Source organism: Capronia epimyces (assembly GCF_000585565.1).
Source record: "Capronia epimyces CBS 606.96 chromosome Unknown aczIQ-supercont1.6, whole genome shotgun sequence".
In the NCBI taxonomy this organism is placed as follows: Eukaryota; Fungi; Ascomycota; class Eurotiomycetes; order Chaetothyriales; family Herpotrichiellaceae; genus Capronia; species Capronia epimyces.
In genome coordinates, this window is record NW_006912909.1 from 593,022 (window position 1) to 611,828 (window position 18,807).

At 53.5% G+C, this 18,807-nt stretch overlaps 9 protein-coding genes across 9 annotated transcripts; 6 read left to right on the top strand and 3 right to left on the bottom strand.

Moving 5' to 3' along the window:
* Positions 1–371: 371 nt before the first annotated feature.
* Positions 372–2,369, top strand: A1O3_07090 (uncharacterized protein; the record flags this gene model as incomplete). Its single annotated transcript, XM_007737204.1, has 1 exon — positions 372–2,369. One exon carries the CDS (start codon positions 372–374, stop codon positions 2,367–2,369), a length of 1,998 nt encoding a protein of 665 aa, XP_007735394.1.
* A 653-nt stretch (positions 2,370–3,022) lies between these two features.
* A1O3_07091 (uncharacterized protein) lies at positions 3,023–3,674 on the bottom strand (the record flags this gene model as incomplete). The annotated part of the gene is made up of 4 exons (XM_007737205.1): positions 3,023–3,133; positions 3,233–3,304; positions 3,420–3,475; positions 3,644–3,674. The coding sequence occupies 4 exons, from the start codon at positions 3,672–3,674 to the stop codon at positions 3,023–3,025; spliced, it is 270 nt and encodes an 89-aa protein (XP_007735395.1).
* An 803-nt stretch (positions 3,675–4,477) lies between these two features.
* Positions 4,478–6,274, bottom strand: A1O3_07092 (uncharacterized protein; the record flags this gene model as incomplete). Its single annotated transcript, XM_007737206.1, has 1 exon — positions 4,478–6,274. One exon carries the CDS (start codon positions 6,272–6,274, stop codon positions 4,478–4,480), a length of 1,797 nt encoding a protein of 598 aa, XP_007735396.1.
* Positions 6,275–6,830: 556 nt separating this feature from the next.
* A1O3_07093 (uncharacterized protein) lies at positions 6,831–7,323 on the top strand (the record flags this gene model as incomplete). The annotated part of the gene is made up of 2 exons (XM_007737207.1): positions 6,831–6,833; positions 6,904–7,323. The coding sequence occupies 2 exons, from the start codon at positions 6,831–6,833 to the stop codon at positions 7,321–7,323; spliced, it is 423 nt and encodes a 140-aa protein (XP_007735397.1).
* A 1,264-nt stretch (positions 7,324–8,587) lies between these two features.
* On the top strand, positions 8,588–9,966 carry A1O3_07094 (alcohol dehydrogenase; the record flags this gene model as incomplete). The annotated part of the gene is made up of 2 exons (XM_007737208.1): positions 8,588–8,662; positions 8,716–9,966. The coding sequence occupies 2 exons, from the start codon at positions 8,588–8,590 to the stop codon at positions 9,964–9,966; spliced, it is 1,326 nt and encodes a 441-aa protein (XP_007735398.1).
* Positions 9,967–10,095: 129 nt separating this feature from the next.
* A1O3_07095 (uncharacterized protein) lies at positions 10,096–10,881 on the top strand (the record flags this gene model as incomplete). The annotated part of the gene is made up of 2 exons (XM_007737209.1): positions 10,096–10,254; positions 10,303–10,881. 2 exons carry the CDS (start codon positions 10,096–10,098, stop codon positions 10,879–10,881), a joined length of 738 nt encoding a protein of 245 aa, XP_007735399.1.
* Positions 10,882–12,029: 1,148 nt separating this feature from the next.
* On the bottom strand, positions 12,030–13,991 carry A1O3_07096 (uncharacterized protein; the record flags this gene model as incomplete). The annotated part of the gene is made up of 1 exon (XM_007737210.1): positions 12,030–13,991. The coding sequence occupies one exon, from the start codon at positions 13,989–13,991 to the stop codon at positions 12,030–12,032; it is 1,962 nt and encodes a 653-aa protein (XP_007735400.1).
* A 1,359-nt stretch (positions 13,992–15,350) lies between these two features.
* On the top strand, positions 15,351–16,118 carry A1O3_07097 (uncharacterized protein; the record flags this gene model as incomplete). The annotated part of the gene is made up of 1 exon (XM_007737211.1): positions 15,351–16,118. One exon carries the CDS (start codon positions 15,351–15,353, stop codon positions 16,116–16,118), a length of 768 nt encoding a protein of 255 aa, XP_007735401.1.
* Positions 16,119–17,406: 1,288 nt separating this feature from the next.
* On the top strand, positions 17,407–18,417 carry A1O3_07098 (uncharacterized protein; the record flags this gene model as incomplete). Its single annotated transcript, XM_007737212.1, has 1 exon — positions 17,407–18,417. The coding sequence occupies one exon, from the start codon at positions 17,407–17,409 to the stop codon at positions 18,415–18,417; it is 1,011 nt and encodes a 336-aa protein (XP_007735402.1).
* Between the last annotated feature and the right edge of the window lie 390 nt (positions 18,418–18,807).

An 18,807-nucleotide genomic window follows, 5' to 3' on the forward strand; every position in this document is an offset into this window, starting at 1 on the left:
TGCGAAACATGGACTGGCGAGCGTGCAGATCCGTGCGTCCGACATCATCGGTCTCTGAGCCTTCGCAGGAGCAAGTCTATCACCAGGACCTGTGTAGTATCTTTGCAATCCTTAGACACAGATGACCACCGCACCTGACAGGGCTCATCCGCTCACAGATCCGTTATTGCTGAGCGAGGCGGTCGCCAGCAGGGTTGCATGTGATGGATCGGGCTGTAGACTCCATGGTGGAGGCTGCAGGCGTTGTTATTTGTTATTGCTATGGTCTGATCGCCACCTCCGCACTGCAAGGCATCACCATTCTTATCAGTCTTCGGCACTCCATCTCCTTCTCATGTTCTTTGCCGTCATCAAAGACAACTGCCACCGATATGAAGCCCCGGAAACCTCGAGATCGATCCTGCCCATCCAGCGGCAGGATCACTGCTAGCGTTCTGCTCTCTCTCCTTGTACTCGCAACCCCCAGTGCAGCCAGCAACCCCCCCGCCCTCATCGACCCTTGGAATCCTGTACCCGTATCCAGGGAGAACACGCACGACTTCACCTTGAGACACATCTTCCATCGGGGCACATATCAAGACCCAAGACTACACAAACGCTACGATTTCCGCCCTCAGGCCCCCGTGTTGGTGACAGCAAACGACGAGTCTCTGGCCTCCGTTGAAGAGCCGCCACACTTCACTGCTCGATCCAGCCCTCTGGAGATTGAAAGATTGGTTGACCGACAACCAAACATCATTGACAAATATCTACAACATGCTCGCCTCACGGGTACCCCTGCGATCCTCGGCACGTCGGCATGGACAAGGGACGAAGTCAAGGGCCCGAACATCTCCGACAAAGACACTGTCCTCAATCTTGCCATTATGTCGGCCGATGCGTATGCTCCTGTCCCCGGCGAGGGAGACTGGCAGGATGTATCCCAAGGGTATAACCGGTCAAAGGATTTCGGATGGGACGGCGATGGTTTGAGGGGTCACATCTTCGCCGATGAGGGCAATGGAACCGTCATCATCAGTCTGAAGGGCACTTCTCCTGCTGTTTTCGATGGCGACGGCACAACCACGAGCGACAAGCTTAACGATAACCTTTTTTTCAGCTGCTGTTGCGCGCAGGGGGGGCAATATTTCTGGCGACAGGTCTGTGATTGCTACGACAGCACCTACACCTGCAACCAAACCTGTCTCGTCAAAGCCTTGAGACAAGAAAATCGATACTATCGTGCGGCCATCGACTTGTATACCAATGTTACTGAACTATATCCTGACTCGAATGTCTGGCTCGTTGGTCATTCCTTAGGTGGCGCGGTGACTAGTCTGCTCGGACTCACCTTTGGCCTCCCTACAGTGACATTCGAGGCTCCCGGCGAGGACCTACCTGCGAGACGGCTCGGTCTGCCAAGGCCTCCCTCTTCGGATCCTCACAGGCCGCGCACCAAGTACACCGGATCCTATCACTTTGGCAACACCGCCGATCCGGTGTTCATGGGTACATGTAACGGAGCTACAGCAACCTGCACACTTGGTGGTTATGCGATGGAATCCCAGTGCCATACAGGAAAGCAATGCGTTTACGACACGGTGAGCGATTATGGCTGGCGTGTAGGGATAGGCAATCACAAGATCCGCAACGTCATTGAAAGCGTGATCAAGGTCTATCCAACGGTGCCTGAATGCACGCCTGATGATGAGTGTGTCGATTGCTATAACTGGAATTTCTTCGAGAGCAATGGATCGCATCCCACGACAACCAGAACGACCACCACTTCAAGCTCATCTACGCGCACGCGGACGACAACGTGCAAAACGCCGGGCTGGTGGGGATGTTTAGATGAAACAACAACAACAGGTACTACCACTACACCAGTTGTTACCACCACCTACACGACCACCAGCTGCGCCACTCCTGGTTGGTTTGGATGCAAAGAGACAGTCAACGTGACTGTCACGACGACGACCACCTTACCAACTACATCCATTCCTTCTTCGGCTGGTTCCACGTCCGCCTCTTCGACGTGTGAACACCCAGGTTGGCTTGGCTGTCGTGACTCGACAGTTACCAAGGGCCCATCCCCGTCGCCGACGTCGTCACAAACAAGAGCAAGCAAGACGGCGGAGCCGCATACATGCGAAACTCCAGGTTTGTTTTTCGGGTGCCGCGACCGTCAACGGCATACTCATTCGATTCATGATTCCCTCCCGTCAGGGACGACAGCCTCGGTTACCGAGTCTCCTAGTACTAGCGCTAGCAGTACTCAGCCAAGCAGTACGGAGACTAGGAGACATGAGAAGTGCAGGCATCGCGCGTTCTTTGGGCTGATTTGCCTGGGACAGAACGAGGACGCGGATGTGGATCCGCAGGAATTGTGAGGCCGAGACAAGGATGATTTCACGATAACATGGAACTTAAATACATATAAGCACAGCGTGGGATGAGGATTAGAAATCCTGGGCATTAGCATTGAAACGGGGATCGTAGGGGCGTTGGGGAACAGGTTGTGACTTGGTTCATGTTTGCAGTGGTGGTTTGACTGGTTGAGGAGGCTCGGCCTCGACGCCTGGCATCGTCCTACGCAGTTTGACATCTGCATTGCGTGGCGGCCTGTCTCAAGCTTACCACAGACATACTCAATGTATATTCCAGTAGTCTGGCTTTGCTGCCGGAGTATTTTGATTATTGATTTCTCTAACCTCGTTCAAGATCAGAAAAGGTGCATATCATTCGCGTCATGGAAACACGCCTCATGGACCAGTATGTACTATACAGATCCACAAGACTCATCAGACCCGTAACGAAAGTCGAGACAATATATCCCACATCATTTTTGGAATACAAGACCAAATGACCGGTTGACGTTGTCGTCGTCGTCGTCATCACACCAAGTAAAGCTACATACATCCGGCACACAATCCACCCAGCCCCTGCAGCTCCTTGCGTGTCTTGCTCCCAAGTCCAGGAGAGACGGATCCTGACCCAAGGTTACGGGACAGCACTGAGGACGAGGCCGGGGACACAATCAAGCTCAAGTTCCCAATCCAAGAGGATCTTCGGCAGTTTGCTTCTTGTCTTTGCCGCCGACTGTGTCAGTGGCGCCCTTGGCCGTATCACCTACGGCTTTGGTGGTGTTGCCGAGCTATTTGTATTGACATGTTCAATCAGCCCGGCGTTGATAAGAGGATAAGGCTCTTGAGGAATTGAGATTGGATCAAGGCAGGATGATTGGGACACATACACCTTCAGTCGCGCCACCGACGGTTTTCCCTACGCCCTGACCGACGCCAGAGAGGGTGTTGCCGACGGTATCCTAGGAGACAAACACACAACTGTTAAGACTCGTTCCCCGTGAAGGTTTCGGCATGTATGGACAAAGAGGTCAAGGGGAGATGGGACGGGAGAGGATTCGACTGGAGAGGACATACAGTAACTCCGCCGACAGTGTTGCCCACGGTATCGGCGAGACCGCCCAGAACGCCTGCTAGACCTCGAAAGTGTCAGTCTCGAGACCACTCCCAACATGTAGGCCACCGGGGATGGAGTTTGGGAACAGAGGCAGGTAGCAGAGGCGCCTCTCAAGTCAAGTTCCGCCGTCTCAGGCAGTATTGGACGCTGGACGCATAAGGGGGTCGACCATGAGACAACATACCGCCTTGTTGCTTCTGCTGTTCTTCAGCCATGGTTGAGGTCGATTTGGAGTCGAGAAAGCAGGTCGTACAGAGTGTGGTAGAAAGGTAGTAAATGAGTTATGACAGTCAGTATGGAAGTCTTGGTGCGCGAGAGATTTCTTCTGTTTGTACTATGTCTTCTTCCCTGAGGTAATGTATGCGTTATATACTTCCGAGCGTAATGTAAGAAGTCTGGATGATCGCATCATCCATTGCACACGGGGTGGCTTGACGTCAATCATGATTCAACGACCCCTCGTGCCTCCGCTGTCGACACAACGTAATCTGACCAGGCAAGTTCAGGGAACGTACGAGTACTAGTGAGCCAGGGTCGAAAGGTCAGGGATTCCCGACCACGGCCACAGTGGCTCGTGGGCGGCGTGGCTCGAGGTTGGGGGATCCCTTGGCTGGTAGGACAGATCCATCACTAGGTACGAGTAGGTAGGTCATCAGACCCGGGCCTAAGCCGTCAGAGAAGGCATGGATGCACTGGTGGATGGACCGAGTCGATGAGCAACCAAGGCGACTAGTTGATGTGGAGGAGGATGTGCGACTGCGACTGGGGATCCTGGTGGTGCTGCGAGCAATTAGGTGCCCAAGCATGGAGTGCGTGGGCGAGTGAGGACGATCTCTGATATCCGTACCCGTACCTAAGAGAGTACTCCGTATATAGGAAAAGGGGAAGATCGGTCAATCTCGAAATACTCTTTTGACAAACACAGCAATACGTACAGCAATCCTCACTACTCCGTACAGATCGTTTAGAGACCGGTCATGACTTGATTATTCCTTGTATTATGGAGGTTACTCCCTTGCTACCCAAGGCTCATAGCAACATCCTCCTGAACACCAAATGGCCTTTGTAGAGGATCAGCCTTATCTTGCCATTGATCATGCACATCGTCCTCAGGCCCATCACGGCTTCGATCACTTCGAGTACTGAACCGTCCTGTGTTCTTCCCACTGCTGCTCTTGCTGTCGCTGCGATTTCGTTTCGACGAACTGGAAAACCATCCACTGCCTTTCTTGGTCGTCGAAGATTTGGCGACGCTCACTGCATCACTATCCTTGGACTTGTCTCCCTCTCCTGCAGCGGTCGACTCTGGTGCAGACGTAAGCGTGGCTGTTGCAGCTCCCATGTCCTTGGAACCACCGAGCCCTTTGGCGAAGTCCTTGGCCTTCTTGACCTTTTCGTCTTCTGGGTCCGACAATGGCTGCACCGGTGTTGCACTGCGACTGACCTCTGTGCTAGGCGTGACTTCCACCAGTTCAGCATCTCTACACCATTTGCGTCTCCTAGTATACCTGCCCCATCCGTCTTCCGTCCTCCCGTCTTCCCACCTGTTGTCGTAATAGATCCAGCCGCCACCGTCACCGGCTGTCTCCGCGCCCGAAGCGCCAGCCGGGCCAGTTTTAGTCTGGCTAGCAGCTCTCCTATGCTGTTTGGCATCTCCGTGCTCTATTCTCCATTCGGAACCTTCAACCCACCTCCATCGGGCGTGGCCCCCTTCCACTTCTGGCAACCGGAATTCGTCTTTGGACGGCGCAGGATTAAGATGTTCGTCAGTCCATGGACCACGCTCATAGGCAAAAAGAGAGGTTGTCCAGCCAAGACCTAGCCAGCGACGTTGGTTCTCATATAGTATGAATGTGAACCGAACGCCTGAAGAATCCGGTCGTCGTTTGGTTGCGACCTCCGACGCAAGCCCGGTTTGGGATTTCGACCGCACAGCTCGGACTGACTGATCAGTTTGCCCATCGTTCGAGAGGTCGAACGTCAAGCCTGTGGCAAACGCGGCAGTTTTGCGCAGAAATACAGAGCGCCAAAGAATAACCCGAGACACCCGTGCCGGCTTTGAGTGCCAGGTCAGCATAATAGTACCGAAGGTGAGAATGGCCCGTCGAGAAGTCAGAATGTAGAAAGGAGGAAAGGTTAAAGCGACCCACACCGGGGTTATGAGAAGGACGCGAATAAAAAGGGTAGTCAATGCTGGCCGGGTGGTGGCAGTAGTGGGAGTTGTCTGAGTAGAGAGGAAATCCGTCAGGTTGAGGAACGGTTCTAACAAGATGTTGCAGCGCGCAGTGAGCTCCTGGAGGGTATCAACAATCTCGTCTAACGTCTTGTACTGAGATGAGGCTTCCGAAGATTCTCTTTTATGGGTTTTGGCTGGACGTTTGTCCCCTGTTTTGCTGGTCGACGACAGAGGCGAGTATCGTCTCCAGTACATAGCCAGCATCAGACCGATCACCACGATGACGGGACTGGCAAAGCGAATGATGTCGCTCCCATAAAGCGTGACGCCCCAGAAGGCGACCACCAAAAGGTAGGATTCCCAGGGATCCGGTGTACTCCATGACAATAGTCCGGCGAGTTTGTTCAACGGCAACAAGAACGGATGAGAATGGGCCAATGCTCGAGTGATCTGAGGCGGTGTTGCCACCAGGAGAGGAGATTTCTTGTGCACTATTATGGTTGACCGTTGCTTCGATGTAGCGGAGTATCCGGAGGTGGAAGAGGGAGAAAAGGCGGCATATGTGGGAGGATTCGGGTCCCAGGTCTGCTGGGAGCCCGAAGGGTCAGTCGCGGACGCATGAGAGGTTGGTCTGGACATTGAGGAGATCCAGGGTGTTTCTAGACAAGTCCGACGGTCAGTCTGATAGACGAGGAGGAGGGAGGGAGGGATCTGCACCAAATGCTGCCATACAAGGGCTCGTGATTCATTGGAAGACTGCGGTAAGAGGCTTGTAGAACCGTTGACGCAAACAGGCGACGCCTATGGGAATGGGAATCTAGCAGTAGGAACGGATGAGCCTCTGGAGATGTGCATGTCAGTAGACATCGTGTACAGTTGAACAACGGCACGTCTGACCTCGTGAGGCGGTTGACAGTCGAGCCGACGAGGCATGTGCCCTCCAGGTAGACGAGGGAGCCTAAGAAGCCCCGGACCGTCCGTTGCCATACTCTGTCGACGTCAGCAAAGGACGGGCGCATCACGTGAATCTAGACTGTTCTCCAAACCCAAGTCGGGGAAAAATGGAATACATGGTGGAACTAAGCGTCCCTGCTATCCCAAAAGATTTCTCTCTTCATCAGACAAACCACAGGGCGTCGCCAGTCTTTCCCCTCGCCAACCGCTTCCTCTGTTTTCGCGGTTCTTACAGGAGTAAATGGTGAGTGTCACCCGCGACCATATGACACGCAACTGCTCTTGCTCATGAGGCTAACCACTAACTTCTTCAGGCGCATCGAATCATCACCCAAATCGTCCTCACCGGCGGTCGTGTCTTTGGCAAGGCTTTTGCAGAGGCATACAAACAAGCACAAGCATCCTCCCAATATGCGAAGGCCGCAGCTAAAAGTGACCCGGGCTCCCTCAATACCGCCGCCGCTTCCGGCATGACCCTGGACGAAGCCTGCAAAATCCTGAATGTCAAGCCACCTCAAGGCGGCGTTGCCAACATGGAGCAGGTTATGGAACGATTTAAAAAACTATACGACCTCAACGAACCCAAGAAGGGCGGTGGCGGATCGTTCTACCTGCAAAGCAAGATCCTCCGTGCGCGGGAACGAATAGAAATGGAAGCGAAAGCTGCCGAACGGAAGGCAGCTTTGGAAAAGGAAATCAAAGAAGGTTGGAAGCCCAAAATGTACAGAGATTGATTCCCTGTGCTAACCGTCTGCGAAGGACGGTGACCAGACTGGACGGCCGGCCAGTTTGGACGGACTACGGACCCTTCCTCCACTTCCAACTCTTTCTTCTTCCCGGTTCTGGACATACATGCATAGCGGACGGCGTTGGGGTGTATATATCGCATCGCGAGTTGTACAATAAAAGGCGAATGGAAAGTGTTTAGAGATTATTTTGGCAAGCGACAGATACTCGCATACAAAGCTTCAGCTTCAAATATGCTGAGATTTGGCTAGGAAGGAGGGTCGACTCGAGATTGCGGAGCATTATTGAATGGAAAGATGCCCGGAGAGTACCCTTGCGATGGACGCAGGCGTGGAAGGACGACGATAGAAGGCTCTCCTCTCATATTCGAAGATAAGGGGGAGAGAAAGATGAGACTGACTGGACGGCGCAAGAATCCGATGATTCTGAAAGGCCAGAGGCCAACATGTAGAAAGGGTGCCAGACAGATCTACACGAGGGCGATGGCCAACCCTGTCTAGAGCTAATTACTAGGTAGGCAATCATGGACAGCGTTGACTTGCTGAGTCGGAGGATAGTTCCGCAAGCAAGGTATATTGTTTGCGACAGACGATCTCATTCGAGGCCGTAGGTAACGCAGGGTAGGGTTTGGGAGGTATAGCTGGAGCATTTACAGAGTAACCTTACCTAACATACCTGGAGCACTACCTGGAGCCACTATATTCTCGGGTGCACGGTGGGTGGCATGGCACAGGGGTCTGCTCCATTGCCGGGCCCAATCTCGACGCATCATGGATCTGAGTGGCGTCGTGCTCGACTCTGCTTCGCCATCGCAGTCGAGGCTGCATTATCTTGGTATCCTGTGCCCCCCCTCGCAGCTCAGCTGCCTCGCACAAGAAGCAAAACGCAGGTCTATCTCGACATGTCCTTTTCCTAGCTCTGCGATCCTCATGACCTCTCGAGATAAGCATCTAGACATCTAGACACGGTCATCGGTCTCCTTCTTCCCTAGCCTCTACTGCTAGTCGGTGGTCCATTGCCTCTGCGGCTGCGGCTGCGCAGGTACCACGCCCCCACCCAGGATCTCGCAATCCCGTCCACAGATCCTCCCAAGGAAAAGAAACGGTCGCCGAACAACGGCACATAATACATATTGTTCTTGACCGCCAGGACATAAAGTAGAATAGACCCGATTTCATTCTCCTCTTTCCTTCTCCATTCCTCTGTCCTTTAGAAGTCGGAACTCCGTCCTTGCTGGGCACTGACAGAGCAATGTTTAGACCAGTGGCACCACTGTCTGCCACACTCCCTCCCTTGGTTTTCGGTACCGCCACCTTCAATTATCAGGTATTGATGACTCGTCCACGTATAAAAGGGTAGCCGCTGATCACAAGTCCAAGTATAATGTCGATCCATATGCCCTGAGCACTACATCCCTCGTCCAGAAAGCACTCGCTCAAGGCGTCCGCGCCTTTGACACCTCCCCTTATTATGGGCCCGCCGAAGAAATTCTGGGATCGGCCTTGGACTCGGATATAGTTCGAAACCATTATCCACGGGATCAATACTTCATTCTCACCAAGGTCGGTCGAGTCGCCTCTGACAGCTTTGACTATTCGCCTGCATGGGTCCGCAAAAGTGTCCAACGAAGTTGCAATCGCTTAAAAACCGATTATCTCGATGTCGTTTATTGCCACGATTGCGAGTTCGTCTCGCCACGGGAGGTCCTCGGCGCTGTGCGTGAACTGCGCCGCATTCGGGACGAAGAAGGGACTCTCCGATATGTCGGCATCTCCGGCTATCCAGTCCATGTCTTGTGTGAACTGGCCGAGATGATTCTCCAGGAGACCGGGGAACCTATTGATATTGTACAGTCGTACGCTAACTTTACGCTCCAAAACACAAGGCTGCTCTCGGAAGGTCTCCAGCGCCTTGTCACCGCCGGCGCTGATGTTGTGACTAATGCTAGCCCACTAGGCATGGGATTGCTGCGAAGAAACGGTCCTCCACGTGGAGGGATGGGGAACTGGCATCCTGCGCCGGACGATTTGCGACAGGCGTGTATCGACGCCGGAGAATGGGCTAACAGCCAGGGAGAGAAACTGGAAGTCGTCGCAGTTCGATTTGCTCTCGAGAATTGGCTGCGCGAGGGCGCAAAGGCTGGAGCATGGGGCAGTCCCCTTGGCGATGATGATACGACCTACGGTCGCGCCCTCAATCTGCCTCGAGAGAAGCTCGGTGTCACTGTGATGGGAGTCAGTAATATGGAAGAATTAGAGGAGACATTACGAGTCTGGAGGAGTGTCCTTGATGGGTTTGCCGACGACCTCGATGCCGAACCAGGCACAATCACCCCATCAGATGCCGTCACCGATCACGAATGGTCTCTATTGCGCCGTCAGACCATTCGTGTACTTGCCAAAGGCATCAGAGAAGTGATTGGGCCTCAATGGGTAGACTACGTTTGGCCTTCTCCTGACCCAGGATTTGTGAATCAACTGCAAGCTTCCAACGTGGTCGACGAGCCTCGAATCGTGGAGCCTGCTGTGGTGCCCGAAGCTGGTATCTTGACTCCGCCTCTGGATGCAGGTGACGATGGAAAGTCTGCAGATATGTCGGATGTTGTGTTGAGATTTGACCGCCAAGGTTGACAGTTACTGCGGTAGTGTGTTTGCCTGTGTTGGTACTTGGACAACATCGCGTTTTAACTGATCAGAACGAACAACTATCTCAGAAGCATCCGGACTCCTCGACACTCAACCGCCGTTGTCTCGATCACGATGGCCCTCATCAAGCCAGCTGCCTACCTTCAACTCTTGGAGACCGGGAAATACTCAGATCTTGTCATTGACTGTCAAGGAGTCGAATTCAATGTCCATCGTACCGTCGTCTGCCCACAATCTGCAATGCTAGACGCGGCATGCAGTGGAAAATTCGAGGTATAACTGCGAGGATCCTACCGAGTCATTGTCATTAACCATCGGCAGGAAGCTCATACTGGCCGGATCAAATTTCCAGAGCAGCACCCTTATATCATGGCACGAGCTATCCTTTTCATGTACACCGCCGACCACCTGCTCCCCGACTTTTTAATTAAGAAGATAACTCAGGATCAGAAAGATGCACTGGGAGAGATTTTTTCTTACACGTTTAGAGAGATCGACGAATTGGACATGAGGCGTCTCAAGGTCAATGCTCTGCTGTATGGATGTGCGGACATGCTTGGGATAGAGGACTTGAAGACGATAGCGTCCGAGCTCTTCATGGAAGTCGCTGCGCTTGCTTTTGAGTATGATGGCTTCGAGGAACCATTGCAGTTGCTTTACGAGAATACGAGACCGGATGATTGTGACTTGAGGCTCAAAGTCACCGGCCTTTGCGTGGAGAACCATGACTTGCTTGAAACCCGAACCAAGACACTTGAGGTTCTCCAGGATCATGAGCCGAATGTTTGGCACGTCTCGGTTGAGCTCTTCAAGCGGTGGACGTCTTCCCAGCAAGGCCAGTCCATGGAAAAGCTCCCGCTGAGGAACCGAGGGAGGCTTTCGAAAACTACCATGAAGTGATCAAGTCGATCGATCCATCACGGCTCTAACGACACATAGAGGGCCTTCATTTCACGGAATCTTGCTCTAAAGAAGCCTCCGTTCTTCATGCATAAATCACCGCTCGTTCTCAGGTGCTGGTCAATCAGTGAGACTGTTTGTTGGTGCTGCTTCGTATGGAGAAAGCATCAAGACTAGGCCGGGTGAGGTTTGGCCTCGGACGGCAGAATTCAATATCAGATGCCCAAGACTCGAGCAGAAAGAATCACCTATATCACGTCTTCGTCTCCTGTGACCTTTGAGACGAACGGACGTCTGACTGATACTCCTGTGGACACCGATCCATCTCTTCTCTTCGTCTTCTCTATCATGTAATGTTTGAGTTTTCTTGTGTCTTGTGTCTTGTGTCTTTCCAATGCACTCATTGCGCCGCGATCGACCATTCCATTATCCTCATGCAGTGGCCAAGCTGGTTCAACCGTTGGTATGACTTCCTACCTACAGGACGGCGCGTACGGCTACGGATCGCAAAACCGTACCCAACCTGACCCGACGCACATGTAAATGTAGATGTAGATGCAGGTGTAGAGTCGAGCCTCCTAAGTCCGAGACCCTTCCAATGGTTGTGGTTGTCGTTGTGGTTGTCGTTGTCCTTGTACGGAGTACGGATGGGTTGGTTGTTGTACAGTACACCTGGAAATCCGCTGATGCCGGCGCCGGCGTGTCGTACTTACTGTAAGAGGACGGATAGGATAGGATAGGCCGTACATACATACTAGGAAGTGATTTAAGGAAAGTCGCCGTTGATGAGATTGAGATTGAGATTGGTATTGGTCTTGGTATTCATCTAGGTCTAATACCTACTAGGTACTCTGATGCCGAAGAGCCACAGGTCAAGGGGTACCGTACCGGGCACAGTAATTAGGAATGAGGAATTAGGAATTTCATTCAAGTTGAGTTGCGAATACACACTCCGAACGCCTGGCCGGGTATCATGCTGTAAAAACACCAGCAGCAGCACAGCCCCCCCTTGATCTCTTGTCTGCTTTCGCTCGGTAGGGGGAAGACAGAAGAAGAAAAAACACACACGCCCGGGTATCTATGCATTGCTGCGGCATCTTGCTCCGGTCTAGAAGGACTATATGCCTTTAAAGCCTTTCTCACTCCCCTCAGTCAATTTCAACGACGACACAGCGCTCGACGACGGCATCCACCACGCCTTGCACCGTCCACCGGCCGTCCCAGAAGCGTCTCCACAGGGTGTCTTCGCCGGCGACGTTTCCGACGGCATCTTCCAGGCCCTTGACCCCGACCATGCCCTCCCTCTCCCTCCAGAGGCGCTCGGCCTCTTCGCCGGCACGCCGGACCTCAGCATCCTCGTCTTCGGCACGGTACAGATCGCACTTGTCGCACTCGGTGCACTTGGTCCCGGCGGTGGGGCGGAAGTGCTCGCAGAAATGGCGGTATCCTTCGCCGCCACCTTCGAAGTTGGACGAGGAGCCGGCTTTGCCGATGTTCTTGCGGCACAGGTAGCACATGCTGTAGCCGCAGACGCAGGTCAGCTTGTTGCAGCCCGACGACTTGACGAAGCTGGTCCCGCAGCGTGGACAGGTGCGCTTGACGGCCGCGGTGCGCGCCGCTTCGACCGTCGTGCGTAGCGACACGATCAGCGGCTCGTGGCAGACGTGCGGGTTATGCCATGCCTTGAGACACTTGAGGCACGATTTCCGCGAGCATCCCGGCCTCCGGCATACGAAGCGCGTCGTACGTTTCTCGAGCGCCAGGTGTGCCAATGCGGTGTGGAAGGTTGCGATGAAGTAGCCGGGGAAGAGGATCATGAACGGAATCAGCACGAAAATCAGACTGGGAAGCAGTTCGAGGAGCAGGAGCAACGTGAATGTGTCGATGCCCGTCGGCTTACGCACGCGCCAGATCAACTTGTCCGCCGCTGAGTCGCGGTTGTAGACCTGCTCGGCTTCGGCGTAGGAGCAAAACGGGCAATGGTGGATCGGTAGGCCTGACTGTTGTAGGTTGTATTGCGCCAGCCGGTCTTCGAATTGCGCCCATGTCTCCGCCCCCGACTTCTCACGGAATACTGCTTGCCGGGCGAGCTCCTGGGAGATGCGGCCATCACAGGTGTCGGTGGTAAGGCATTTCAAGGTGCCATGTTCCATGTCAACCGATTTCGCCCAGCCTTGTCCAAACAAGGCCTCGTGCAGGGTTCGCCGGACGCAGTCGAGGCAAATTGTATGCTCTGACTGAGTACATACGGTGGCATCTTCAAAGGGGATGTCGTTGTAACAGACCTGACACTCGAACAGCGCCCCGGCTTCCTCGGCTTCTTGTAGATTGAGCGTCTGCGCCAGTTCAAAGTCGATGGTCTCTTGATCCTTCGATCCCTGCGCCCGGACAGGATGCATGAACAGCGCGGACAGTTCGCTGTCAAGTTCTTGAGAGCCTGAAGCGATCAACCGCGGTCCACCGGGGTCTGCTCTAGTCTTGTCCAACAGTGAAAATGGCGTCTCGTCCTGAGCCCTCTTCTTCCTGAATATGCTCGTGAATGCGACCTTCCAGGACTTGCTCGCTAGTCCCTGGAGGATTGGTCGAGCATGAGTGTAGGAGAAATTGACTTCCGCGAGAACCGCGTCGACGGCGCTCTTGCTCAGTGCGTTGAACTCGCGCCCGACCGCCCACTTGACCGCATCAATGTAGTCTCTCGCCCTGAACAGATCCTCTGCCGAAATTGGTTCGTCTATCTCTCTCGGCGGTACGTGAAAGCGACCCTTAGCCCATTCGGCCTTGTACTTGTACAGCTGTTCGATACATATCGGCAACCTGCTGTCGCCATCGAACCGCGCCAAAAGTTCGCGGAGAACTTCGACTTTGACATCCGGGAAGAACTCGGCCAGGATTAACAAGTCCTTGTTCAAAGAGGCCGACACATCTTCCTCCCCGGCTCCTGTGAGAGACTCCTTGGAGCCTGCTCTGAATGGGTTCTTGCGCAGCACTTCGGAGAGGGTCGAGCCGGGAGATGTTGGGCGGGCGGTGGACGACGAGGCCCGATGGGTTGAGGTTGAGGTTGAGGTAGAGGGTTTGGCGGCGCGTTTAGATGAGCTCGCGTAAAGCCACATCACATTCAGCGAAGAGACTCGGCATGATCAAACAGGCGACATTAGGCGAAGAGGTGGACAAAACATTGCAGAGCAGTGGTCCTTGGTATGCACTCTGAAGCCGCAGGCGTGAGTTTTGAGGCTGACGAGACGATAATCGCAATCTGCTCCCCACCTGAAACCTGTGTCTCAGCAGACTCCAGAATTTCCGTACTCCCTACAGACAAAGTATTACTACAATTACCCAAGTCCTCCCAATCCACTAGGTACTATGATGCGCCTCTATCTGCCACTCCGTATAGTCACCCGTTGCTCCCGGTACCACGCTGCCTATCCACTGGGTGCCTAAAGAAGGGTTTACAACGTGCACCGTCAGCTCCACCAAAGTCTAGTCAAGGTCAGGACACGGGCCCAGATCCACGATTTCCCTGGCTGGATCTGCAGAGTTACCGTTGAGTACTCCGTACGTTGCTGAGATCGATGAGGTGGCTCTCAGCCAATATGTAGAGCCACAAGAAGAAGAAGGAGAAGGAGAAGAAGAAATACCGCTGCAGCTCTTGTCGAGCTACTAGCACCACCCTCAGCTTGTTACTCTGAGAAGACCTGCTTCTGTCTTTCCAGGAGTTCATGCTCCCAGACCTCTCTCCCCCTCGACCCTGACGTGGGTTCCGGTCTCCAGGGTTCCGGTGTCGAGATGGGTAGTTCGAAACTCCCCAGACGAGGGAGCGCAAAAGGGCTCGCATAGGGCGCAAACCCAGAAAATCCCATAATACGGAGTCCGGAGTATCCGTACTGAGAAGACTATCATCACATTAGAAGACGTACGGATGACAAGGCATGGGCAACCTTCTAAGGACTGAACAGAGCCTACTCTAGAGACTTATATAGAGCGGCAAGTCTCTTGTCCCAAAGCGTGTGAGGCTTAGGGGCTCTGAGCATTACCTGGCTAGGTGCCTGGTAGTGGTGGTAGTTAACAGAGTAATTAATTAATCAGTCTCAGTCTCCATCTTCCCCTTCATGGTCACGACTCACCTACCTACACCGTCGTCCTCCTCCTCCCTACCTAACCTCGTCTTCTTCGACCGCCCCCATGTCATGACCAGTTTGTCTCTATTGTGCTTGTGCATGTGCATAGCTTGATTCTGTCCTGCTGCAGGTAAATAGACTTTCACTAGATCGTTCTGAATGCAGCACACAGGTGAACCTGGTGTTGGAGTAGAGTTGCTCATTCATCCTTGCACATCGCGTCGAATCGAATCGAGTCTAAGAGCACACTGGACAAGCCCTCCCAACTGTTACACCGACCATCCTTTCTGACCTGTACTCAAGTGACAATAGATCAGCCTCAAGGGCAGCAGATCTCTCCACTTTCCGCGCACCATGACTCTAGAACCGTCCGTCATCCACCCCAGCACCTCCTCGAGAACAGGCACGTTCTACTTCGCCTTTGGAAGCAATCTATCGCCATACCAGATGTCTATCCGGCTTCGGCACAACCCTTCTTCGAGCATTCCTGTCGCCGTCGCTCGCCTCGATAGCCACGCCTGGATCATCTGCCAACGAGGGTATGCAAATGTGGTGGCCCTACCTCCGTCCAATGCCGCCACAGACGAGAACACCGTATGGGGGATAGTTTATAACATGGATCCTGTCGACGAAGCGAGATTGGACCAGTATGAAGGACACAACGAAGCAAGGAACCCCAGTCCCGAGCTCAACCCAGACCCCGCCACCCAGCAGATCAAACGGTATCTGCAGGGCGGCTGGGATTATAATAAGCACTACTTGCCGGTGGCTGTGACCAAGTGGTTGAGAGATCCCAACCAGTACGGAGTTGCTGTACCGGACTGGGATCGCTCTGGTGCTCACAATACCACAATCCGTGCCCTTGTATATGTCGATGAATTCCGCATCAAACCTGGAAAAATAGCACATGAATACATCGGCCGGATGAACAGAGCAATTGACGAATCTGTGCAGCTGGGCGTGCCGCAGTCCTGGGTGGATCATGTCATGCGCGAATTTATTCCCCCAGGCATTTATGTCGACAAGGAGGGATACGTCGGAGCGGCGGAGGGTTATGTTCAGGCCGAAGCGACGGAGGCTGATGATCATGTAAAAGAGCTCACGGTGAGACAACACGATTAACATGGGTCAAGGCTCCGGGGAAGTGAACACGATCCCCATTCGATTCTCGCGCCCCATTCTGGGCGAGTGTCAATTGAGACAGCATGCCATTTCTCGTATCAGATTCTGACCAATTCCATGATGTGGAGACCACCAGCCAGCCAGCCATTTATCCCTTGCTTACATTTGAGGAGAGGGCGGGATGAAGGATGCGTTGATCCCGCTCCAATACATATCCCTCTGGTGTCTCCCTTTCTATTAGCAGTCCGGATCAGCAACCCCTGTCCAGACTCCTTGGAGAGGCATGTGCCAACGGAGGACTGTACATCTGGCGCTTCAATAAGAGCTCTGATTCGACGCCGGTTGGCCAAACAACCTGTCAGAAGACAGACACGTCTCTTCCCTTTTCATTGGATGATGCATATGATTCAGCGACAATGACTGGCTGGACAGACAGATAACTCGACCAGGGCTTGATATACTAGTCGCTACAAGTCACTTGGTATCATGCGGCTCGCGATTGATCAGCCCACGGCCTTCATTCACAACTAACGTATCTCCGCCGGAGGCACACCTCCAACACGAGTGGGCAGCCTGGCCTGACCAACCACAGCTTGCAGAGCTCGGTCTCCTCCTGATCCGGGCCTAGGCAGCAAAGTTCGATTGGAAAGAGAAGCAATTCACAAGGTCCGGAGCACAGGGCACCATTCGCTGATATCCATGAAAAAGTGAAGCGAGCCCTTGTCGAAGCTCACCGCACCCGTAGACCCCGAAGATAATGATGCTTTTGAACCGCTTCGGATCGACCCCCCAAGCCCGCGCCGTCAATCGTCTGAGTCAACTAACGAAAGCCCGGTTTTCAGCTGGCCTCACGCATGGCCTGAGGACAACAGAGCTCCAGTCGTTGCTTAGCGAGGTGGAGCGCCATTCGTGAATAATCGAATCTCTCGCCAGATCGCCCTTCTCTGGCGAATCCGATAGAAATATGGGTTCTGCAATCCGGGGTCGGGCACGGCGAGCGATCAGATCTCTTAGGAAGAATGGTTGACAAGTTGAAATCTTGACTGTCCTAGTCTGTTCCCTCATCCCCCCCTGTCTTTGGCTGCTGGCGCATCGTGAAGGCTTCTTCTACAGCAGAGGTATAAATTCTCGAGTCCCTCCACGAATCTTGCTTCTTGCTTCTTCGCTCTTTCTGTAACACTCTGGTAGGGAGTCAAAGGCAAGTGCGAACTCGGCGGGATCTTTGATACTTTGTCAGACCTGCACTCACATTCTTCACACCACGTTGGCTTATCCCCACACTGCAACTATGCCTCCGCCTGCGTCGATGGCAGGCTACCGGGTCGGCTGGATCTGTCCGTTGTACACCGACATGCTGGCCGCCCGGGCGATGCTAGACGAAGACTATGGCATGATCCGTGGCCACGGACAGGACACGAACACATATGCGGTTGGGCGGATCCACGACCATTATGTGGTGATCGCTGGATTGCCAGCCGGCTTCGACGGGGCACTCACATCTGCGAGTGTGGTCAAAGACATACTCCGCACATTCCATGAGTTGCGATTCATGATGCTGGTGGGAATTGGCGCAGGGATTCCAAACCCGCCCGTCGTGGATATCCGTCTAGGAGACGTCGTCATTGGTCAACCCGCCGGGAGCGACGCTGGAGTGGTCCAGTTCAACCGGGGAAAGAACATACCAACCTCCAGGTTCGAGAGGAAGGGAATGCTCTTTCCGCCGTCGCATTCGTTGTTGACGGCCTTGACGGCCCAAAGAGCCGAGCACGAGCTCCACGGCTCTAGGAAGATATGTGATTTCGTCGCGGAGATGTTCAACCGCTATCCCAACCTCAAGCGCGATTTCTCCTATCCGGGGCTTATGTACGACCGCCTGTTCAGGCTCGACTATCATCACATCAAAGATCAACCAACCTGCCAATACTGCGTGCGTGAGGCCGAGGTCCCCCGTGAGGCACGCAGCAACACTGGCCCGGCAATCCATTACGGACTCATTGCTTCGGGCGATCAGATCATCAAAGACTCCTTCGTCAGGGAATTCATCCGCAGCTCATACGGCGCCATGTGTGTCGAGATGGAAGCGCCCGGCCTGATGCACAATTTTCCCGGCTTGATCATCAAAGGGATCAGTGACTACGCCGACAGCCACCGGAATGAGCGATGGCACAAATACGCGGCTGCTGCAGCCGCGGCGTGTACCAAAGAGTTGCTGCACTATGTCTCTTCCGTCAAGATCGAGCAGGAGGCCCCGATCCAGGCGATCATCGATGACGAGGGTAGTCAGTATTTGGAAAATTGATCAGGCACAAGGGAAGGGGACACAAGGGAAGGGGGCACAAGGGAAGGGGCCACCTACGGGGGCCAACCAAACAGTCGCAATCACTTGAAATTTTGCTGCAGCTACGTGTGTACGTACCTATTCACCCCGTTGAGACGAGGAGAAGTGTTCCAGGTTACGTTGTCCTCTCGCTATGACATCTAGTTTGTAAGCTGCAATGCTTATCATACCATGTTTTGTTCGTATAAGGATCCTTTCAATCTTTCTCTGATAATTATTGTCCTTTTCATTTTCTCAATACCATTTGGTGGTGGTGGTAGTAGTAGTAGTAGTAGTAGTAGTAGTAGTAGTAGTAGTAGTAGTAGTAGTAGTAGTAGTAGTAGTAGTAGTAGTAGTAGTAGTAGTAGTAGT